The following is a 22,204-nucleotide window of genomic DNA, read 5'->3' as shown; positions in this document are numbered from 1 at the left end:
ACTGTTCTTCTTCCGCCCTGTTGCCATGTTGGAAAGCGCATGGATAAGTTGTTCCTTGCCTAAAACCTAGGGGATAAATGGCGCGAACGAGCCAGTAGTTCGTTCTTTTTTTTTTATTTAATGACCTATAAAAATATATCTTTTCTATTGACTAAAAAATGTTTACCAAACTTTACGGTTTTATGTCCACAGATATTTGTTTTTTGAGTTAAAGAAATTATATTACCTACTAAAGTGTATCTAAGGATCGTACACCAATCCAATTGTATTGTGAAAGTAACGTTTCGAATTTGATTACATTTAAAATAGTTTTATATTAATAAAAGCTAATGTTCCTTTAGGTCAGGAGTGTCAAACTGGCGCCCTCCGAGGTAATTTCTTGTGGCCCACTTCGTTTTGAAATAAAATGAAAATAGAAAAAATTGTTATAAAAAAAAATAGCGCTTTGGGGAGATCCTGACAATACCGTACACACAATTCCCTCCCTCGTTAACTCTTTACCTACTGAAGACGAGTATACACGTGGCCCAGTGTCTTACCTGAAGGCCAACGGGCGTGTATGAAACACGCTGATTCAGTTTGGAAGCGATATATCTACCACTCTAAATGGAATTCCAGAATGATTCGGCTTTAAAAGGCAAAAAGAAGTAGTGTTCGACTACAAATTTTATTTAAGAAATTTTTGCATGCAAATTCAATTAAGCAGTCTTTTGAGGAGTTAATGAAGAAAAAAAACAAAATATATGTGTACCGAGACTGAGCTACTTAATCAAATTACAGTAGCAGGACACACTTTTGAAGGAGTGGATAGTTTTGTGTATCTTGGAAGCCAGGTAGATCGCAACAATAACATGCAGTTCGAAATAAAAAGAAGAATTGTTGCGGCTAATAGGTGTTTTTTTGGTTTACATAAATATATGAGTAGTAGGCTCTTATCACGCACTTCCAAGATAAGGATATACAAGACACTTATCCGTCCTGTGTTGACCTATGCTTCGGAATGCTGGACTCTTACCAAAAGTGATGAGCAAAGTTTGCTAAGGTTCGAAAGAAAGATTCTCAGAAGGATCTTCGGGCCTGTAAAAGAGGGAGAGTCGTGGAGACTGCGATCAAATCAGGAGCTAAGCCTACTGTATAATGAGATGGACCTAGTACGATTTATTAAGATTGGCAGGCTTAGATGGGCTGGTCATGTCGTCCGAATGGGCGGAGACGAAACCCCTACACACAGCTGTTTGATAAGAGAAGAGTAGGCAGGCCTAAAATGAGATGGATAGATGGTGTGGCTAATGATGCGATGTCCCTGCTGGGAGTAAGAAATTGGAAATTGGCAGCGCAAAATAGAGAGGACTGGCGCACAATGTTGAAGGAGGCCGAGACCCACATTGGGTTGTAGCGCCATGGAAGAAGAAGAAGTCTTTTGAGGAAGAGGAGATGATTATTCTATTTTCTAGAGCAGGGGTGTCCAAATTTTCTGTATATAAGATCTACTTTTTATCTTAAAAGTGTGTCGCGATCGACTTGCTGTCATAGGCGTAGTCTAAAAGGGAAGAAGGGGTGTGAAATGCATACTATGTTTATACACTGTGTTTCAGTGTAAGGTGCATTTCCAGCGATGTATGGGTAGATAAGTAAAATATATTATTTTTTTAAATCACTTATTAAGTTTTCGAGATATAGACTCATGAAGAAAATAAATTTCCAGACCCAACTTTTGGTAGCAGCATTCCGTACATGCGGTACCTAAAAAATTCTATTTTCCGACACTTTTTCAAGATAGATTTTTGCTAAATTAAAATGCAATTTAATTTTTTTATCAACTGCAATGTAGGAGTGTTTGGCAAATTCCCAGGATGCATTAAACTATTGCTAGAAAGTTTTGTCTTCTACAATCGCTTCAAAGTCCATGGTACGCGGAATTCCACTCCAGACATTGCGAGCGATTGACAATCGATCAAAACTGGCCTCGCGATCGACTTGTTGGCCACCTCTGCTCTAGAGAATCGTACTGAGTATAATGTACGAATCTACAAGTTTTATATTGTAAAAGTAGGACAAAATGTGTAGTTCAAATTCCAAGATCGTGGATAAGATTAGAATTGCTTTACCAAAGTACTGACTGGACTTTTCACCTTTCTGGTATTTTTTTGCAATGATGTCTCTATTTTCTCTCAACTACGTATTTAGATCTCAAGTTTTTTACTTGAATAATTGTTTTTTGGGCTTTTTGAGATGTGTTAAAATGTTCCTATAATTTAACCATCCAAAAATTGTAATAAGAAAAAAGTCGCGTAAATCTTCAATCAGATTTTAAAAAAATAATAAAACAATGAGCAAAATTTAAAGACAATCTTTAACTGCAATTGCAAAGCCGTTTAGTAATAAAAAAAATAAATAAATAAATAATTAAAATTGTAAAGTTTGCAGTTCCAACAAATCTATTCTAGTAACTAGACAAGACATATTCATAGTAAACCAGTGAACGACGTAGAAAACCCTTACATTGCCAAGAGCTAAACAGTTGATGCAGGTCATGTGTAAATTTGCAATTGGTCGTTAAGTTATTTTGCGATATGCTAACAGGCAGGCGGTGGAGCATGGTATAGTTTTTTAGGGGGTTATTTTGCTGCATCATTAAGAGGGAGGAGGGAGAAGTCCTTGGGAAAGATGCCAGCTTCACATGCAACTGTATCTGTAGTATATATAAACGTTCTGATAAGTATTTCGACCAAGAAACCAATCTATTTTCTCTGGCTTTTTTAGTTTTGTTTAGCAGAGTAGTTTTAGCTTTGCTGTCAACGACAAAAATTATGAACATGATTCGTTTGGTTTTTATGGTGGCTAGACAAGACCCTCCACATAAAACTCTTTGCTAAATATGTAGGGCAAAAAACAAAACAAAAATGTCAAAAACAATAAAAAAAATTGATCCTTTGTCTGTTAATATAAGAGGAAGCTAATTCTCTAATATCTACGTTTCATCGAAAATATTCGTTTTGAGATTTCATAACTTCAAAAAAAATATATAATTTTACGAAATGATCTTTATGTTTGTCTGCCAGATTGTAGATTCTATGGTTAGTATTTCGAAAAATCGGTGGAGATTTAAATTTATTAACTTTTTAAGTGCCACTCCAAAAATGCTTTTGGGCAAAATTAACTCATTGGAAATGTCGCTTTATTGAACTTGTTGAACCTTATTGTGCATAGTACTTCCTGTTATTAGTAAACTAGCTCTTTAATGATTGATTATCGTGCATTCAATTCATCAGTGTAGGCAAGTAGATGGTCTAACTGGGAGTAAAATGTTAAAACCATGGCATACCCAGAGTGTTCGCCTTGTGATACAGATACTTCCACATTCACAGACATAACATACATAACATACGTACATACATAACGTACATAGTTCACTTAAAGTCGCCAGAAAACACTGCCAGCCTAATAACTGTTTCTTTGCCGACATCTTTGCCGAAGTACGTAACAGTCACCTAGGAAAAGAAAAAACCATTTTTTTAACTTTATTTTCACAACTGAAGTATAATTCTGCAACAAGTGAAGCTGATACAATATGATAACCGAATAAATAGATGAATACATGAGGGGAGAATTCACCCATTGGTGAAACTCCCAAAGTGGTAAAGTTCACTATTGTACATTGGCTCTTACTTCATTTAGAAGATCGCGTGGCCACCTGCGCTTCAACCGCCTGGGAGGATTTCCTGGTAGAGTGGTAAGTTGAGCTACTAGAGGATTGGGATGTGAGGTGATTGATGTATGGAATTTAATTTAACGGGATCTTACAGCTTCTGAAACATAGGGAATAAGGAAATCTCGGTGCAAGGTGGAGTTAGAGAGACATAGTAAGGAGCATTAGCTTCTTCTACGGAATGTTTTTGACTGGAAGGATTGGATTCTATAGATACTGGAAGCTTTGGCGGAGCCCCAAAGTTCCATACCGTAAGTCCAGGCAGGTTTCAGTATCATAGTGTAGATAAGTCGTTTATTCTGTAGTGAGAGTTTAAATCGTTTGTCAAGAATTCTAGAGAGAAGTTTGAATCAATCCAATTTAATATAAAAATATCTTGATATTCAGTTTGATAACTCTTGCCACTTTCAGCACTAAAGTTTAAACGAATTCAACCGAACGTTCACGAATTACTGAATTCTTTTTTTCTACAGTTTTTCGTAAAATTTTTTAGCCTATTTCTCAACGATTTTGTAGTTAAAACTTCTTAAAAAATAATTGAAAAAGCATAAGCTACTCAAAGAATAAATTTTGTTAGGATTACTCAGTTAGTGAATCCTTGAAGCCGTCTTTCAATGTTGCCATTGGGGTAAGATGATTTACTTATTGCTTTTTAAAAGTTTTTAGACTATGTTTACTTTACAATCGAAGAAATAGTACTCTTCTCGAATTTTGACCGTTTAAGTGAAAACACATTGTTTTTTTTTGTGATCCTTGATTTTCTTTTAAATTAAGTGTGTCCTCTGGATTCTTTGTTGAAAGGACTCAAAAGTAGATTACCTGCAAGTCGTTTATTTCTTTAAGATTGTTTTTATTTCCCACTTCATTCTCCGTTACATTAGGCCAGTGGAGATGCAATATATTCTCTTTATCTTGTTCCAAAAGTGGTCCTGTCTAAAAAAAAAAAACAAAATAAAACATGAATCAGCTTTCTTTATCCTCGACATTATCTTATTTATGGTTGAAATGTCAATATGTTAAATAGTACCAATGATCAATTTAGTGCCGTTCTTGTTTTTAATTTGTTATCTTAAACTGCAGTTGGAAACAATAAAGAAGACATCTTTTTAACGGCTCTGGGAAACATGAACACAAACGGGACTTAGCAAAAACCTTATACACATGGAGGCGTGGCATGTCTAGAAAGCCAAAATGGATTTATTACTGCAACTTTTTCTACTCATCAGTTTGACTTTGTTTACATTACATACAGCTAGATTTATACACGTATATATTGTATAAAATATGCGAGAACAGTCCCTAACGGTACATATTTGTTTAAGGCTGGTAGTGTTTCACAAATCTTTAGCCTAACAACAGCCGATCTGTTGTACCAGACTTTTAAAATCCTACGTGTATTTGAAGAATTGACACAATATATACATTTTCTAATAATAAATGTATACAAGTTCCATGTTTACATTGACCAAGAACGTTTTTTTAGTTTGTTAACCTACATTTCTTTAAAAGAGGATTATTATTATTATTATTATTATTATTTTGTAATTAAGTAAAGTAATCGGCAATTTTTTCAGGCGGGACTTAACGTCCATCTACCAATTAGGTGTCGTGGACGGAGGCGACTAGCAAACATACTTTACTGTAAATTTCTTTTATTAACCATTAAATAAAATCCAAGGCCTAAGACCGGGGGATCGAACCCAGTACTACAATACATATTAGCTTCGCAGGTCTCGCCTCTAACCGCTCGGCTACCGTGGCGCCCAGTTGTATGTAAATATATTATTTTTTTTTTGGAAAACAATCTCCTGGGTCCCGAGTTACGAAATCGATAACATCTTTGGATGTTAACCTACATTTCTTTAAAAGAGGATTGTTATTATTATTTTGTAATTATTAATTTGGTCAGAATACTAGTAAGAACTTCTCTTTTGCCACTTTGTATGTCGATGTTTTACGAGTATTATTTTAGGTATTATTTTATTATTATTGAGAGAAATTGAGACATTAATTACATGATCTTATGAGAAATAGTCTTAGTTAATATCTTAGTCTTATTAATGGTCAATATTAATAGTCTTATTAAATAGTCAAACATCGTTATTGTACAAAATTTTGGATCTTAAATTTAAAAACTTTTGGGCACCTCTAGCCAATAAACTTGTTTGTTTTACGAACACATTTCTGCTGAAACTTTCTCTAGAACTTTGAACACATTTAGGACATATTTAATAGAAGTTTCTTTTATGTTTGTCTCTTCAACAGATGTCTTTTAGTTATTTCTTCCATTCATCTTATTTAACAGCTTCTTTTAATGATACATTAGAATGCTCATAGTTGGGAGGGCAATGTTAATATCTCTTTCACTCACTAAAGTGAAAGTTCGACGTCTCTCGTTGTTCTTTATTTTCGTAATCGTAAAATCAGAGTTTCCCTGCTAGAAGGAAAATAAAAAGAAACACAAACTGGTGTTCATTATTAAATTTTGAAACTTAACTTAAAATAAACAAAACAAAAAGTCTGTTGCGTTTAGTCAAAATGACTATCACCTACTACAACTTTCAACGGTTTAACCTATACTTTTCAACAACTTGGAAAAGTTTGCCAAATTTTAGTGGGCTTCACTATAGATCCAACATTATAAAACGGTACTTTGAGGGAACCAACTGCCCATTCCTCCAGCTCGCAAGCCAGGTTAGCCAGGAGGTTATCAACTGCTCTCTATATCTGAGGAGGCACCTTTGAAGGCACTGTAGATGCTTCACAAGTTGAGTAAAGTGCATTATTTGATAAATTAAGGAATAAGTTTGATCCTTTACATGAAAGATATTGATCACCTAAATATGTGGCAGGAAGTTTCCAATTTTTTTTAGTAATTAAACGCAACTCTCCCAAAATTACCAAATAATTATTAAACCTTCTTGTTTGTAACAGATGTAAAATTAATTTTTAGTCATTTTGCGTACGCTTGAGAACATCTAAAGCTCTTAACATTTGATTTTTCTTAGAAAAATCACTCGGAAAACGACTTATTTCCCGATATTAGGAAAAATACTAGCTTTACTGCCTTGGCAATATTTTTAGTAGAAAGGGGATGAAAAAATACAAAAAAAATGACCTATCGCGTGCTCTTCTTTCTCTTTGATAACAAGTTCAAAAATTGAAATATGATTAATAAATACCAGATTTTGGAAAAATGGCCTAGCACCTTTAATTTTTAAAGATATCGAATTGCAGTTTCCGGTTTCTTTCATAACTTTTTTTATACTCTTTAAAACTGTGTATATGAAGATGGGGGTCAACTGCGAACTCTTACTTTTGGACGCGCCTTTGCTGCGTACGCGGACAGGAATCTAAAAATCATTGTCACATATTCTGAAACTAGAGGTGACGGGCTTCAAATTTTTCCTCTACAATTTTTTGCTCAGATTAACCGTTTAAGCATGAAGTGCATTTTGAGCCGTCTTAAAATGAACACCCTTTATATTTTTTAAATTGCTAAACATTTGTAATCTATTACAAAAAAAAAAAAAAAAATGCGTAAAACCTTCTATTTACCAAAATAATTTGGTAAATTCAGTGAAAACTGAGATTTTTTTTAAAAAAAGATTACGCTTTAAGTGATCAGGTAACTCTTATAGTCAACTACACCCCAAAAAACACACTGGACCCTCTCATCAGAACTTTGGGAATTGCGGTTAGCAAAGTGAATGTACGTAGAGGTAGAACACCTGATTGTTTTACTTCTTTTTTTATTTCGAAGTACAATACAACAAAATTGAAACTTTCCAGAAGTTTTAACGGTAAATCTTAAATAAGAAGTTTCTTTTCCACCCTTGGGAGTAGTTTCTTTAAAGGTGGTTGTAAGTAAGGAGTTGTTCCTTGGAGAAGAAAATGGACAGAACATGTTCTGGTTAGTGGAAACCTTAATTTTTACTCCGACATGTGAGAATCACACATCTGTCATGTCCTACGATACGAGTATAACCTTTTTTCTCTTCTTCCTATCAAAGTTAGGTTCAAATAACTATTTAAAACTCAAAAGATACTTCCTTTTCTGTTGCAAATGCAAATAAATAAAATGCCCATCTTTAATATTTTTAACAATTTATAGCAACGGTTCTCAAAATGAGTTCCGAAGAAAAAAAAAAAAAGAGTAATTACATAATAATGAAGGGATTAGTTCAGGAATAGCTGGGTTCCCACACGGAAACCACGGGTTCTAATCCAGCCCTTAGATTTCCTCTATTTGAAGTGCTTTTTTTCATTTTGTGAATTTAATATAGCATTTTGGCAGACCATATAGTAGGGCAGCGTTTCCCAATCTTTTTTGACTCGCGTAGTACGTGGGTGGATCAAATATGAACCAGACTTTTGCTTTAGAACATTTATTGGTACAGTAAATACAATTTTGAATAGACCTTATTTTTCTAAATAATCTCCTCTTTTATTTACACATTTTCCCCATCGAATCGGACGTTTTTTAATTCCGTCATCAAAGAATGAATCTGGTCGTGTCAGTAGCCAATTGCGCACGAACGTTTCTACACTATCGTCGACATCAAAGTGATGACCTCCCAGGGGTGTAATGATGCACCCACGTCTCATCACAGGAGACAATGTGACCTCAAGAAAGCATCTCCCTCTGTTCGATATCGTGTCAAAAATCTTTCACAGACTGCAAGACGGTTTGCTTTCTGCTCTTCGTGAAGAGGCGAGGAACCCACCTTAACGACACTTTTCGGTAACCCAAATCATCGGGAATGATTGATTGGGCACTCCCTACACGATATTCCAACGTGTGCAGCAATTTCCCATATTGTAAGGCTGGCGGTCTCCTTCAATCATCTCACGGATCGCAAGAATATTCGCGTCTCACTGATGTTTCTTCGAGGTCGGCGTGCAAGGGTCTCATTTTGCACTGACTCTCGGCCATCGGAAATTTTTTGTGCCAGTCGTAGACTTGGGTCCCTTGAAAACGTTTTTCCAGCGAACTGTGCAGTTAGTCGACGCAAAATTTCGGCAGGTTTTACGCCCTTCCGGGATAGGAATTTAATAATAATGCGTTGCTCAACAGATATGGGTACCTCTTATTTAGACATGGTGCTACTAACAGCCAAACTGCTCTGGCGAGCCGGACCAAGTTACTCACCTTCACTTCACATAGTCAACCAACATATATTATGACGTCACGTTACTCACTTCACCTTGGGAGCGTCAATAAGAAAAGTCCGGTTAATATTTGATTCACCCTCGTACATCATGCTAAATTGTACCACTTGGTAAAAATGATTGTATTTCGTGAAATTTCTTATTCCGAGAGTTCTATTTTATTAATTATTATCTTTATATGTATAAGCGATACAATGGATCTGTAACAAAGGAGTTCCAAGTTCGTGTTCACTTTATAAACTTTGTAAAATGTAAGATCTTAGTTTTAAAACTTTTTTAAAATAGTTAAAAATTGCGTACATATTTTTCTCTTCAAAATTATTAATTAATTTACAAAGTTTTTCTTTAGGATTATTATATTTGTGCCCAAATCTTCTAAATTAATTTCTTTTAAGCATTCAACTACCTGTAAGTACCAATTTAATGTTGCTTGGATAGAGCTTACTCATTACAATCAGTCTCTTTAAACAGATCTTTTCATAATTATCATTTAAGTTCGGTCACATGATAATTTAATAATAATAATAATAATGGCGTCGTTTTGCCATTGTGGATGAAACATGGATACATCACTACACTCCTGAGACCAAAGAACAATCTAAACAATGGGTTACCAAGAATCTGCGCCAAAAAAGGCGAAGACCGTTCCTTCGGCCGGAAAGATTATGGCGACTGTCTTTTGGGATTCGCAAGGAATAATCCTCATCGACTATCTGGAAAAGGGTAAAACTATTACAGGTGCATATTATTCATCGTTATTGGACCGTTTGAAAACCGAGCTGCAAGAGAAACGCCTACGACTGGCCCACAAAAAAGTCCTTTTCCATCACGACAACGCACCAGCTCACACCTCAGCAGTTGTGGTCGCAAAATTAATGGAAATAGGGTTCCAACTCGTTTCACATCCCCCCTATTCTCCAGACTTGGCTCCCTCGGACTACTATTTGTTCCCCAATATAAAGAAATGGCTGGCGGGAAAAAGATTTTATTCAAACGAGGAGGTGATTGCAGAAACGAATGGCTATTTTTCAGACTTGGACAAATCCTATTATTCGGAAGGTATCAACAAACTAGAGCAGCGTTGGACGAAGTGTATAAGCCTAAAAGGAGACTATGTTGAAAAATAAAAAAGGTTTACCCCAAAAAATTAAGTAGTTTTTCTTTTTGCACGGACTTTTCAAACGACCCTCGTAGTTATCATTTAAGTTCTGTCACAATGATAAATCTATTAAATTTTCTTTATCTTTTATTGATAATGATGTAGCTTTTCCTAAATTTTCTTTATAAAAGGGGTTTGAAATTCAATTATCATTTGTGATTTCGGGTTTGGGAAAATACTCCATGAAAGACAATTTTAATTCTGTTAAATGTATTATATTTTCTCGTATATCTTGAGATAGACCAACCTTATTACTCTACATATTAACAACTTTACTGTATAATATTATTAATTAAAATAATTTTTATGAATTATAGGAAAGAATATTTTTATGCTTTGATTTTTTTTTTTTTTAATTTTTTATGTACGCCATTACTGATTATTTTTCGCGAACCACCAACCAGCAACTCGCGTACCACAGGTTGGGTAACGCTGTACTAGGACATTATACAAAAACATCTAGTCTGAGAACTGTACCTGTTTAAATGTTAACTGATATTATGTACCACCGAGGTTAATTTGAACTATTAGCGTAAATAATTACAATGCCTCCCACGTATTACCAAAACAAAAAAGCTTAATAAAACTATTTTTCTAAAATACACCATCATTATACATAATTACTTTATACCTCCATTCCTTCGTTGAATAAACTTTTTTTATGCTTAATTATTTATTACAAAACTTTGCAATCTTTTTTGTTCTCACGCAGATTAATAAAAATGTTAAATTTAAATATTTTCCATTCAATTTTTTGTTGTGTGAGCCCAAATCAAATTATTATTAGTTTGTCATGCTTGGTTATATGTGTAAGTAATTTTGTTCAGTTGATTTCTTTGTTTTTTTTTTTTACAATTTTTTATTTAAATTACATTGAAATCAACTTAAATTGAAATAATAATCCTTACATAAGACATAATTTTATATTTTGTATTTCTAGACAAATAATATCTCTTCTTATTAAATTAGGTCATAATATTAGGCCATAAAAATTTAAGTAAACTTGATTAAATCGAGAGTTATAATAGTATAATAAATCGACTTAAAATTATCCAACTCGATACTGTACCATTTGAATGCCTGGCTTGATAGGCATATAGAACCAATTAAATTTAGTAATAATGTAACCGCATTCATTTTTCTATTTTATGTCAAGTCTTCTCCGATAATCCTCAACCATTTCAATCTTGTACCCAAAGATATTTGCGCAACAAAATGGTAATTTTTAAATTACAAAGTAGCATAACTATTGAAATTACAAACAAAAATTGAAATCTTATGCTGGTTTTAATAATATTAGATTGAACTAAGAATTTAGCATAATATCTTCAATAACTCTGGAGCTTTCGTTTAAATAAATTAAATTATAATAATACGGCTAAAACTTGTTAAAAAATTATTAAATGTTTTATTCATAGCTTGTAATAGAGTTCACTCGCGTTCATACGTGAAATTGCGAGAAGTGTATTCATGGAACAGTTTTTCACTTCATCGCAAAGTATTAGATATTTTAATGCACTTTTTATAACCATGGTTAATAACCAAAACTGCATTTTATTTATTCTGTAATTGTTATTGTACATTCATTCTTGCTGCTTTAAGAAATATGATGATTGTGTTGACGAAATTGAGTTGTAAACGAGTACAGTACATTTTTTGAGAGCATTTTAGAATCAAAGAATCCAATACCACTGAGTAGAGTCTCTCAAAAACTTTCTTTTGCTCCGATTAATTACATTTAAGAGGGCGTCAATATTTGTGAATTGTGGTAAAAAAAAAATAACAAATAGTATATTCAAACTACTGCTAGCTTCTGAAAAATATTTTTTTTTGTTTTTTGTTTAGATAAAGATACTTGTTAAGAGGGAAGTGTAGAATCTTAGTTTTCTTATACGCATGACGTACTGTTATGTAGTTAGTAGTTTGTCTTCCACGGAGAGTGTACGAAAAATCTATGTCTTGTCTGTTCACATATTTTCTTTTTTTTTAGTTTCTGTATTTTGTAATTTGTTTTTGTGTTCAAATGTTCCGAGTATTAGTCTTTATCAAATTAACCCTCCATCGGGCGCATTTAATCTGTGAGATGAAGAGGGCATTTTCTTATTGATAGCAACTCAGGAATTTCTTAGAATGAGCCATGGCCCTCAGTAGCTTCCTCTTTTACCTTCTTCTAACCAAACGGCCTTTCGGTGTTTTACTCCTGAGTTATGTGGTGTTATGTGGTGAACGTTACAGAAACGTTCGGAGATGGTTCATGGTCATTCTTTCGCTCTTCTGGACATTGCGGGCATCAATGCGTAAAAAAATTTCTTGGATAATGCTAATAAACCACATTACACGTTCATTCATAAATGTGAAACTCAAAATTAGGGATCACTGATTTTTCTATTCACATTAATGTTCTGTTCCACTTTACGAGTTTTTTTTTTTTTTAAAGAAAAACTTAAACTGAAATTTTTAATACTTTTCCAAAACATTTTTGATGAAATTAACATCTGTTGGGTCCTATGGTGTTACAAACCTATTTCGCCCGATGGAGGGTTAATACGTACTGTTCTAGTAGTTTCACTTATCTGTTCTTCTTCTGTTGATGAAACCTATGGGAGCTCTGTTTAGCGGATAAAATAAAAAAGGAATCTGTCACTTCACAACTTTTGTGCACCAATTCAACGTTCTGTTATTCTGCTAATCATGATTCTTTGATAAGTACTTGTTACATAGTTTATAGCTGTGTGATTGCATACTTTTAGGGTATCTGTGTTTTTAAATTTGATATAGTTTAATGAATTCGTGGTATCAATTGAATACTGTTAGCTGATTGTGATAATGCATTTTGAACTGAAATGACACGTTAGACACACAAATCTGTTCACAGAATGCCCTACTAATAGTATGCTAGAAAAGAATAGTAACTAATGGACATGTATGTGACGTAATAATACGGAGTTAACAGAAATTTTGTAAAATGCATTATTCAATGAAATTTCATAAAAGTGAACAAATCTTGAATCTCAGAAGTTTAGTAACAAATTTATCCCTTTATCACAATATACGAGTATAAGATTCAGGGCCGTACTTACTTTATATTGAAGTGTTACTTAGGAGGGAACCTACCAATTCCCTTCTCTAAGAATTGCCCTGAAGGGCGATAAAAGCCTTCTGCTAGCATTATTTAAATATTAATATTTTATAATTATCCTGTAAGAATAAATTTTTGTTAAATTCATCTTCAATTGTTGTTGTTGGAATGCTGGATAGACAAATTAGTAAGACTGTTTAAATTACTCACGTTTATATGGTTATTTGCGATTACCAATAAAATATTAATAATTTTTGGTCAAAATACCATAACTTTTGTTAAGATTGTCCATGATTTCCAACTATTTTTTACGTAGTTGAAATTTCAAATTTAAGTACTCTTAATTTGATTCATTGAGCAATTATCGTACACTATATTAACAATAATTATTGATATTATTTGCAGATGGAGGATGAAGGACATCATGGGAATGACGAGACCCGATGTTTCATCCTGTCCACTCTGGCAGGAGTGCACATGACTCGAGTGATATGCATACTATGCAGGGCGCCCATGCTAGTCTATGACAGATATCCGCTAGTCGATGGTACTTTCTTCCTCAGCCCTAGGCAGTACACCAAATCTTGTTTAGAGGTAAATTATATTGTTTTATTTAATAGAAATACGAGTATGTAGTAATCCTATAATTAGTGAAATATTAAATAGAAAAATCTGGTTTTTATTGCATTAAATGTTAGAGAAAATTCTAAGATGAATAAGATAACATAGTATCCACTCTAAATAAGAAAACTCTCCCTCCTTTTCGTCCGAGTACGATATCTCGGACTGCATCTTGACAAGCGACTAAAATGGAACCCCCACACGAGACTCAAAAGAATTGATCTCAATTTCAGGTATAAAATGTTAAAAAGACTACTCAACAAACGTTCAAAACTAAGTACTCAAAGAAAAGCAAATCTTTCAAAAAAAAAGAATTAACTTGTATGAAAACGAAAGTTTTGCAAAACTCTGAATATTTACTTAAATACAAATTTCATTTAAGAATAACATTCTATCTATATTTAATAGGTATCACAAGTGAGTGAACATGTTAATTTTAACACTCAGCAAGTGAAGAGGATAAAGTTTGGGTTACTTTTATAGAATTGTGTGGAACAGCATCACTAAATTGTTTCTTTAACCTTCCCTCTACTGGTTATACCCTTGGACCGCTTATGTTCCACCCCTAAAAACGTTTCAAAGTTACACTTAATTTCAGAAGCTTTCTCCAACCACCGGCGGCACACTAATACAACCGCTCCTCTCAAAAACCATTTTACCCTCTTACAATAACAGTAAAGAGTTTCACAGGTTTGTTTACTTTTAGCTTTTATTATCTTCCTCGCAAATAAACAAAATCCCTCGTTCATAAAGTACTCTTCTATTGCTACAAGCTAGCGTGGAGGGGCACAGCTTCCCTTGTAGCACATCAAATCTTGATAGCATGTATTTCAGTAACACTTCAATCTTATTAATTACACACATCACAAGAATATAGTCTCTATGGAAACCACACTCCTGTAAGTATGACGCGGTAATGATCTGTTACAGAAAAGTGTCTGCTACCTGTTAACCATGCTACAAATAATTTGATATAATAGTTTTATTTATATCTTAACAATGATTAGTAATAATAATAAAGGAAGACATTAGCTATGAGGTTAGCGTATTGAATTCCCACGCGGAGATCCCGGGTTCGAATCCAGCAGCTTTGACTCTTAGATTTTCTCTTCCTAGGAGCTTCTTACAGCTCACTGTCCGATGATGGGGCAGGGTTGTCTAACGAGAGTGCACTGAAAAATAGCTCCGGGCGCCAATAACCTGAGATGTTGACGCGCCTTAAATCATACGACTCGCACTAGTATATTTTATTATATTATTTTAATTATTTAACTTTTATTTTAATTGTTTATTTATTTTGCAACTATAATGGATACAACAAGCAAAAGAGATGAGGGTAAGGAAATGGCGCAAATACACGTGCACGCATACTTATATATGCACTTACATCACGTGCGCGCACAAGCATGTGCACCAAGAGCCGTGAGTGGAGTGAACGACGACCATCCAGTGATGTAAGCCATTAGTTCGCGAGGTTGGCAAGCTTACACAGCAACCATCCTAGGTGATCGGCGATATACGTCGTATATCGTATGTTGAGATGATCGCGTGGCCACCACCGCTTTAGTCTGCGCTGTGGATTTGAAGGAAGTGTTTTTGTAGACATGTTGTGGATCAGAGGGTTGTAATGATTTGTATTGATGAAAAAACTATTTTTCTTAGAATTTTAGATTGTTAGGTCTGAAGTCGGCTGATGTTTGATTTTTTGGCACTTCCGCAGAGTTGTACGATTTCCGTACGTACGGTGTATAGTTTTCTTTTGTTCTTCAGGGTCAGTTTAGAACATTTGTCTAATAGTCTTTTCAACATTTTATACCTCAGATTGAGGACAATTCGTTTGAATCTCGTGTGGGGGTTCCAAGTTACTATTAATTTAAAAAATTATTTAAATATTATTAACACAGAACCTCTGTAATGTGTTAAATCACACGAAATACAGAATTTTTCCCTTCTATTCTAGATATTGCATTTGAAAAGACAAGTGAATAACGATACTTCTTTTTTTATTTATTTTTTGAAGATTCATATTGTATTTGGAAATTTGACAACTTAGGAATTTTGTAAAATCGCCACGAGAAGGTCCTCTTTTTCTAATTAAAATTGTATTTCACTAATACTGGAGCCAATGCTATCTTGAATGGAATATTGAAGAAGTAGAACCTATAAGCAGATGTTAATAATACGGCCCGAAGGTGTTCCGGAGTCTGCTGTACTTCCTGAATCAGGTTTTACTCGCTGAAGGGAGAGTTTCTCTTCTTTTATTTTAATACCATTCAGTGATGCTGTATATTGCCAGTACTGGTGGACCCCTTTTGTGTGCAGCCCATGGGGTCGTGGATATATAACGAGAGAAGGGCTTGTTAGCTTGCTGTTATATGAATGACATCCGGATTCGCCTTTCTTTCTGCCAATCCTTCACAATTCAAAAACCACTATATATATATGCTGCACATAGCGTTCACCCCTCTGTTTCCTTCTCTCTTCAAACAGCATCTCTTTCTTCAAGAGTTTTTCATTCACTACCTTTTTTTAGAGCCTACAATATTCTCTACCGACCAGAAAGGAACGGTCGTTGTTATCCAGCTCTTTATATTTTGTAAAAACATCATCCTCATTGCTTTGACCTAGTTCCACGCCTTCTTTTTTCTTAAGAGAGAATTTTTTTTCTCTTATTTAACGAAATACTACTTCGTGCAAACAGTCCCACTGATTTCTGTTGTGATCGTATAGATCAATAAATTTTTGGGGTGCCCAAAAAACCAAATGCGGATAGAAACAAAATAATTTTGAGAAATTTGATTTTTTGATTTATGGCTTCCTTTTGGAAATATTTCTTCACGCCTTTTTGATACCTTACCAACAAATATTGATTGATTGTTGATTGTATTAAAGGGCGGTTCCACCAAAAAGGGGAAGAAACGCCGGCAATATCGTGATGCACGCTTTTTCTTGAAAATCTGTTTCAATTTTTTTTTTGTATTTTTGTTGGCGCTTATTTTGGCTACAATCAGCGCGTTGGCGCTATAAGTAACAATGATAACAGAGTAACAAATGAAGCAAACGAGTGGAGAAGTTACCCAGTGGTAACTTCAACCTGCTCCAAAACATTTGACTGTTAGTGACTCTTCACTTGAGAGGAGATCACGAGGCCACTGTCTCTTAAGGCGTCTTGTCCTGGTTGTCAGGAAGAGTTCTTAAAGAAAGATTTTGGAGCTAGAGGATTTATATGAGAAGTGGAGCAGGTTGAAGTGGAGTTTGCTGTATCGTGTTTTAGCAACTTGGGCGATAAAAGGAATGTTAAGGTCAGTGTGTATAGTCAGGTTGGAGACATAAAGTGGAGCGTAGTCGATAGCGTCTGTTTAGATCTGTTCTTTTTAGTCTAGTGTGGGGGATTTTAAAAATTATATTAAATTATTAAATAAATTAAACCCTTGCCCAATTTAATTTATTTCAGATTAATTTAAGCAGTTACAGAAAGAATCTAATCGTTAAAACTTTATTCAAGTGTGCTTTTATGTACTAACAGTTCCCAGGCGCCACAGTAGCAGTGCGGTTAGAGGCGAGACCTGTAAAGCTAATATATAGTGTGGTACTCGGTTCGATTCCTGGTCTGGGCCTTGAATTTTATTTAATGTTTAATATTAGAACTTTGTAGTTAAGTATGTTTGCTGGCCATGTTTCCGTCCATGGTACTTAACTGGAAGATGGAAAATATTCAACTTAATCTTGTTTTTCTGTGAGCTTACGGTCCAGACTTCCTGGACCTCTCGCTCTCGCCGACTCTTCTTCATCATCTTGCTTCCAGACTTCTATCGAACTCTTTAGTTTCCCCTACTTTCCTCAGCCTTCCTTTCTTCCTTGTTCCTCCTTAGAGTTCCTTCAGCAATTGTTTTTGTGACTCTAGATATTCCTTCATTCTTACAATGAAATGTAACCATATGAACCTCTCTTCAGGTGCATCACCTCTTAACACCTCTTAATTCCTCACTTTTCTTTCTTACAACAAAACTATCGTATCTTAATGGGTGAATATTTTTCGGTAGTACTTCTAAGCCCTAACGTCACTATTCTTGCATCATGTATTATGAACTCCTGGGTCACGCTCTGGCATATAATGCAGTTGCTCTCAATTTGCAACAAATTTCTAATTTTGAGTTTTAAGTTTAATTTATTATGTGATAATGATTAGAATGATTTTCTATTTGTTGCAGGTGAAAGTTGAAGGGAAAACTCAGTATTTGTCGTGCGTATGTATGGGCTGCTTGGAAGCGTGGGCCCCTGGTAGGAGGCTACGATGTAGATTTTGTTCCTCGGCATGGGACGGATCGTCCTTGATATTAGGTACCATGTATTCGTATGATATTTTTGCCGCCATGCCTTGTTGCACTGAACGACTCAAGGTAATTTAATTTTTTTTTTTTAAATTCTTGCTAAAAAAAGTGTACGAGCATTAATTGCTTGGAGTTATTTACTTTTTGATTTTATCTTCAAGTTCTTTGACTGGAAATTAGAAAAAAAAGGAAATGTAATAAACGGCTCTTTGAAAAAATTACGGATGTAATCCCAGCTACGTGTTAGTAATTCAATCAGATCTTCCTCGCCCACTAGGAGAAAAAGTAGATTACAATTAATGAACGAATTAGAACGAGACGAGTGGGAGATAACTTGTGATCTTCCGGTAATGTTAATGGTAACTAAAGAGAGGGAGGATGCTTTGGCGATGAGACTAAAAAGAAAGTATTGGAAGCCCCATTTGCTGACATCGTTTGATGTTTGACGGCAGACGTCATCAGGATTGAATGCAACCTAATCACCAGCCGTTTACCCCTTCTTTATACAAATTACGTTCTATTGGAGAAGATGTAGAAGTCTTAGTAGTGGAAAGAAGACTTTGCACAAGTAGTACTCCTGAACGGAGGGGGGCAGGAACAAGGAAAGTAGAAAATCTTAACAGGACAAAAAAGGAAAATGATTAAATGTGACATTCCCGTCCTTTACCTGGACAAACTGATATTACACATGGTAGAAAGAGCATCTCTTTTGATCCTTTTCTTTGCTTTTCTCCATAAAAAAAAGAAGAAAAGTTTTACTTTGTAACATTCAAAAAGAAGGGAAAAAGTCTTTTAATTCAACGTCGAAGAATACCAAAGTCCCCACAGAGCAATCTTCTATTACTTCACAGTGCTTTCTTCTTGATTCTTCAGTTTGTCTACTTCAAGTGCTTGAGGACTGGTCATGGAAATGCGGTTTGATTAAGTCAATGTGGGGGAAAAAAAGGACCAACTAACTTAAATTCCTGTTTTTGTTTCCTTTAAAGAAGATGAAGGAATTGAAACTTTTCATCACATACTCATTTAGTAGAAGATTATGTTCAAATTCTCAATTGTATTAGTTCAGGGGTCCCCAAACTACGGCCTGCGGGCCACATGCGGCTCCCTGATGACATTTATCCGGCCCCTGCCGCACTTCCGAAAGGAGCATCTCTTTCATCGGTGGTCAGTGAGAGGCGGTGCCACAAAACGCTGCGTCGCTCATGTACAGTACTACTTCCGATGACGCGGGATGCACGCATCACGGTTCCGAAAAATAACAGCAGAAGTATAGAAGAAAATCAAAGCACTACGAGGGTCGTTTGAAAAGTCCGTGCAAAGTCAGAGAGGTAGCACTACTGGCGCGTATCGAGGTTATGTTTAGTTAGTAGCATCTCTTGGAAGAACACACACCAAGTTTCAGCCAGATCGGTCTATTTCTTTGTGTTTGGCATTCGTTTGATTCGAGGAAGTCGAGTGATTTTCAAAAAATGGACGAAAAAGAATTTCGTGTGTTGATTAAACACTACTTTATGAAAGGCAAAACGCCTCAGGAGACTAAAGAGAAGCTTGATAAACATTATGGTGACTCTGCACCTTCGATTAGAACAGTTTATAAGTGGTTTCAAAATTTTCGGAGTGGCCATATGGGCACAAGTGACGCTGAACGTTCTGGACGCCCTGTTGAGGTTACTACTCCAGAAATCATTGATAAAATCCATGATATGGTGATGGATGACAGAAGAGTGAAGGTGCGTGAGATTACTAGTGCTGTGGGCATCTCGAATGAACGGGTACATAATATTTTGCATCAACATTTGGACATGACAAAGCTATCCGCAAGATGGGTGCCGCGATTGCTCACGCTTGATCAAAAACGAAATCGTGTGAAGTGTTGCAAGGACGGTTTGCAGCTGTTCCAGAAGAATCCGCAGGACTTTAAGCGTCGTTTCGTCACTGTGGATGAAACATGGATACATCACTACACTCCTGAGACCAAAGAACAAACTAAACAATGTGTTACCAAGGGGGAATCTGCGCCAAAAAAGGCGAAGACCATTCCTTCGGCCGGAAAGATTATGGCAAGTGTCTTTTGGGATTCGCAAGGAATAATCCTCATCGACTATCTGGAAAAGGGTAAAACTATTACAGGTGCATATTATTCATCGTTATTGGACCGTTTGAAAACCGAGCTGCAAGAAAAACGCCCACGATTGGCCCAGAAAAAAGTCCTTTTCCATCACGACAACGCACCAGCTCACACCTCAGCAGTTGTGGTCGCAAAATTAATGGAAATAGGGTTCCAACTCGTTTCACATCCCCCCTATTCTCCAGACTTGGCTCCCTCGGACTACTATTTGTTCCCCAATATGAAGAAATGGCTGGCGGGAAAAAGATTTTATTCAAACGAGGAGGTGATTGCAGAAACGAATGGCTATTTTTCAGACTTGGACAAATCCTATTATTCGGAAGGGATCAACAAACTAGAGCAGCGTTGGACGAAGTGTATAAACCTAAAAGGAGACTAAGTTGAAAAATAAAAATGGTTTACCCCAAAAAATTAAGTAGTTTTTATTTTTGCACGGACTTTTCAAACGACCCTCGTATAACTAAACCGGACATTGACCATCTCATTAGCCAAAAGCAGGTCCATAATTCCCACAGAAATACTGGGTAGTTTGTTCGATTTAAATTTACTTGTTCTTTATTTGAAATATTCTATTTGTTCCCGTTTTGTTTTTGTTTTTTTTACTTTAAAATAGTTTGTTTTATAGTCCGGCTCTCCAACGGTCCGAGGGACATTGAACTGGCCCCCTGTGTAAAAAGTTTGGGGACCCCTGTATTAGTTGTTCCGAAAACATTCTTTAAGTTCTTAAGGGACATGAATTTGAGAATTAGGTACTCTCCGTGAATATCCAATATTATTTGAAAGAGACCAATTTATTGTTTGGGTAACAGCTAGTTGCTGAAAATAGGAATTATTTATTTACCAATAAAAACTTCTAAAATATAGATAAACATAACCTAAACTTAAAAATAGTTAAAAAGCAATAATTTCTAGTCAAAGTACTTTCATCTCACTTGTATTTGCTTTTAAAAGTGATAGATCTTCATTAGTGTGGACACAGATTCTCTTTAATCATAAAGAATCATTAAAAACAAAGGTTTTTTTTTGCGAAAAAAAGATGGAAGAAGTTTTCTGCTCAAATATAGTGAATATTGACTGCTTTCGTTCATATCTAGCTTGTCTTGATTAACAGTTCACTGTGTATTGTTCAGCGCAAAAGTTGTAACCTTAACTTACATAAACCCATGAACTATTGAATTGAAAATATCGCAATTGCACTCCGCAGAACTTTAGGAATCACACGGTTCAACGTGTCATTTTGAAGTCAAATGAGTGGTTGAAATTGGAGGCTACCGCGTAAAGTAAAGTAAAGTTTGCTGTTGATTTCTATTTTTTTTTTAATTTTTTTTTTTTTTTTTTTTTGGGGCGCATCAACAGCTGAGGTCATTAGCGCCCGGAGCTTTTTCCAGTGCACTGCCGGCCTCCGGACAGTGTTCTCGTTACAGACAACACTGTCCATCACCGGACAGTGAGCTGTAAGAAGCTCCTAGGAAGAGAAAATCTAAGGGTCAGCTGCTGGATTCGAACCCGGGACCTCCGGCATGCTAACCTCATAGCTAATCCCTTCCCTTTGTTGATTTCTATTGTTGTGGATTCAGTAAATTGAAAGCGTAGAGATTCGGAATCTTTTAAGTAAAAAACAAAGAAAAAAAGGAATAGTTAGGATCCATAATTTAGTTTTGGTTTTTGTTAATACAAAATTATTCCATTATTATTTTTCTATTTTTTCTTGATTTAATAATTTTACAACCGTGCAGTAAGTCCAACAAGTGAAAAGGATAAATGTATTATAAGTATGAACGTTGACTGGATTAATTTTTTGAAGGACGGCCATCCAGTGATGACAGCCGTAACAGACCGTCAAGGCGTTAAGGAGTACCGCTCTGTGGATAGCCGACGCCAGGCTCAAACATCTAGGAGAGTTAGTGGGAAGATTTGAGGTTGAGAGAGCTTGTATAAGTGGATTTGAATGAGAGGGTAGTTCGGAACGAAATTTTTAGATGACAGAATTTGGCTTTGGTGGAAA

At 35.3% G+C, this 22,204-nt stretch overlaps 1 protein-coding gene across 1 annotated transcript in view; it reads left to right on the top strand.

The window, feature by feature from the left end:
• The window catches only part of heca (hdc homolog, cell cycle regulator), a 288,388-nt gene that overhangs the window by 242,333 nt on the left and 23,851 nt on the right, over positions 1 to 22,204 (top strand). Inside the window, exons 3-4 of the mRNA XM_074121957.1 lie at positions 13,525 to 13,713; positions 17,952 to 18,140. Of these exons, the coding sequence (XP_073978058.1) occupies positions 13,525 to 13,713; positions 17,952 to 18,140 (378 nt within the window). The remainder of the gene's footprint in view (positions 1 to 13,524; positions 13,714 to 17,951; positions 18,141 to 22,204) is intronic.

The sequence above is a fragment of the Rhodnius prolixus genome, unplaced genomic scaffold (assembly GCF_049639745.1).
Source record: "Rhodnius prolixus isolate KJV_2025 unplaced genomic scaffold, Rpr scaffold_8, whole genome shotgun sequence".
NCBI lineage: Eukaryota > Metazoa > Arthropoda > Insecta > Hemiptera > Reduviidae > Rhodnius > Rhodnius prolixus.
This window is presented reverse-complemented; position numbering and strand designations above follow the sequence as displayed.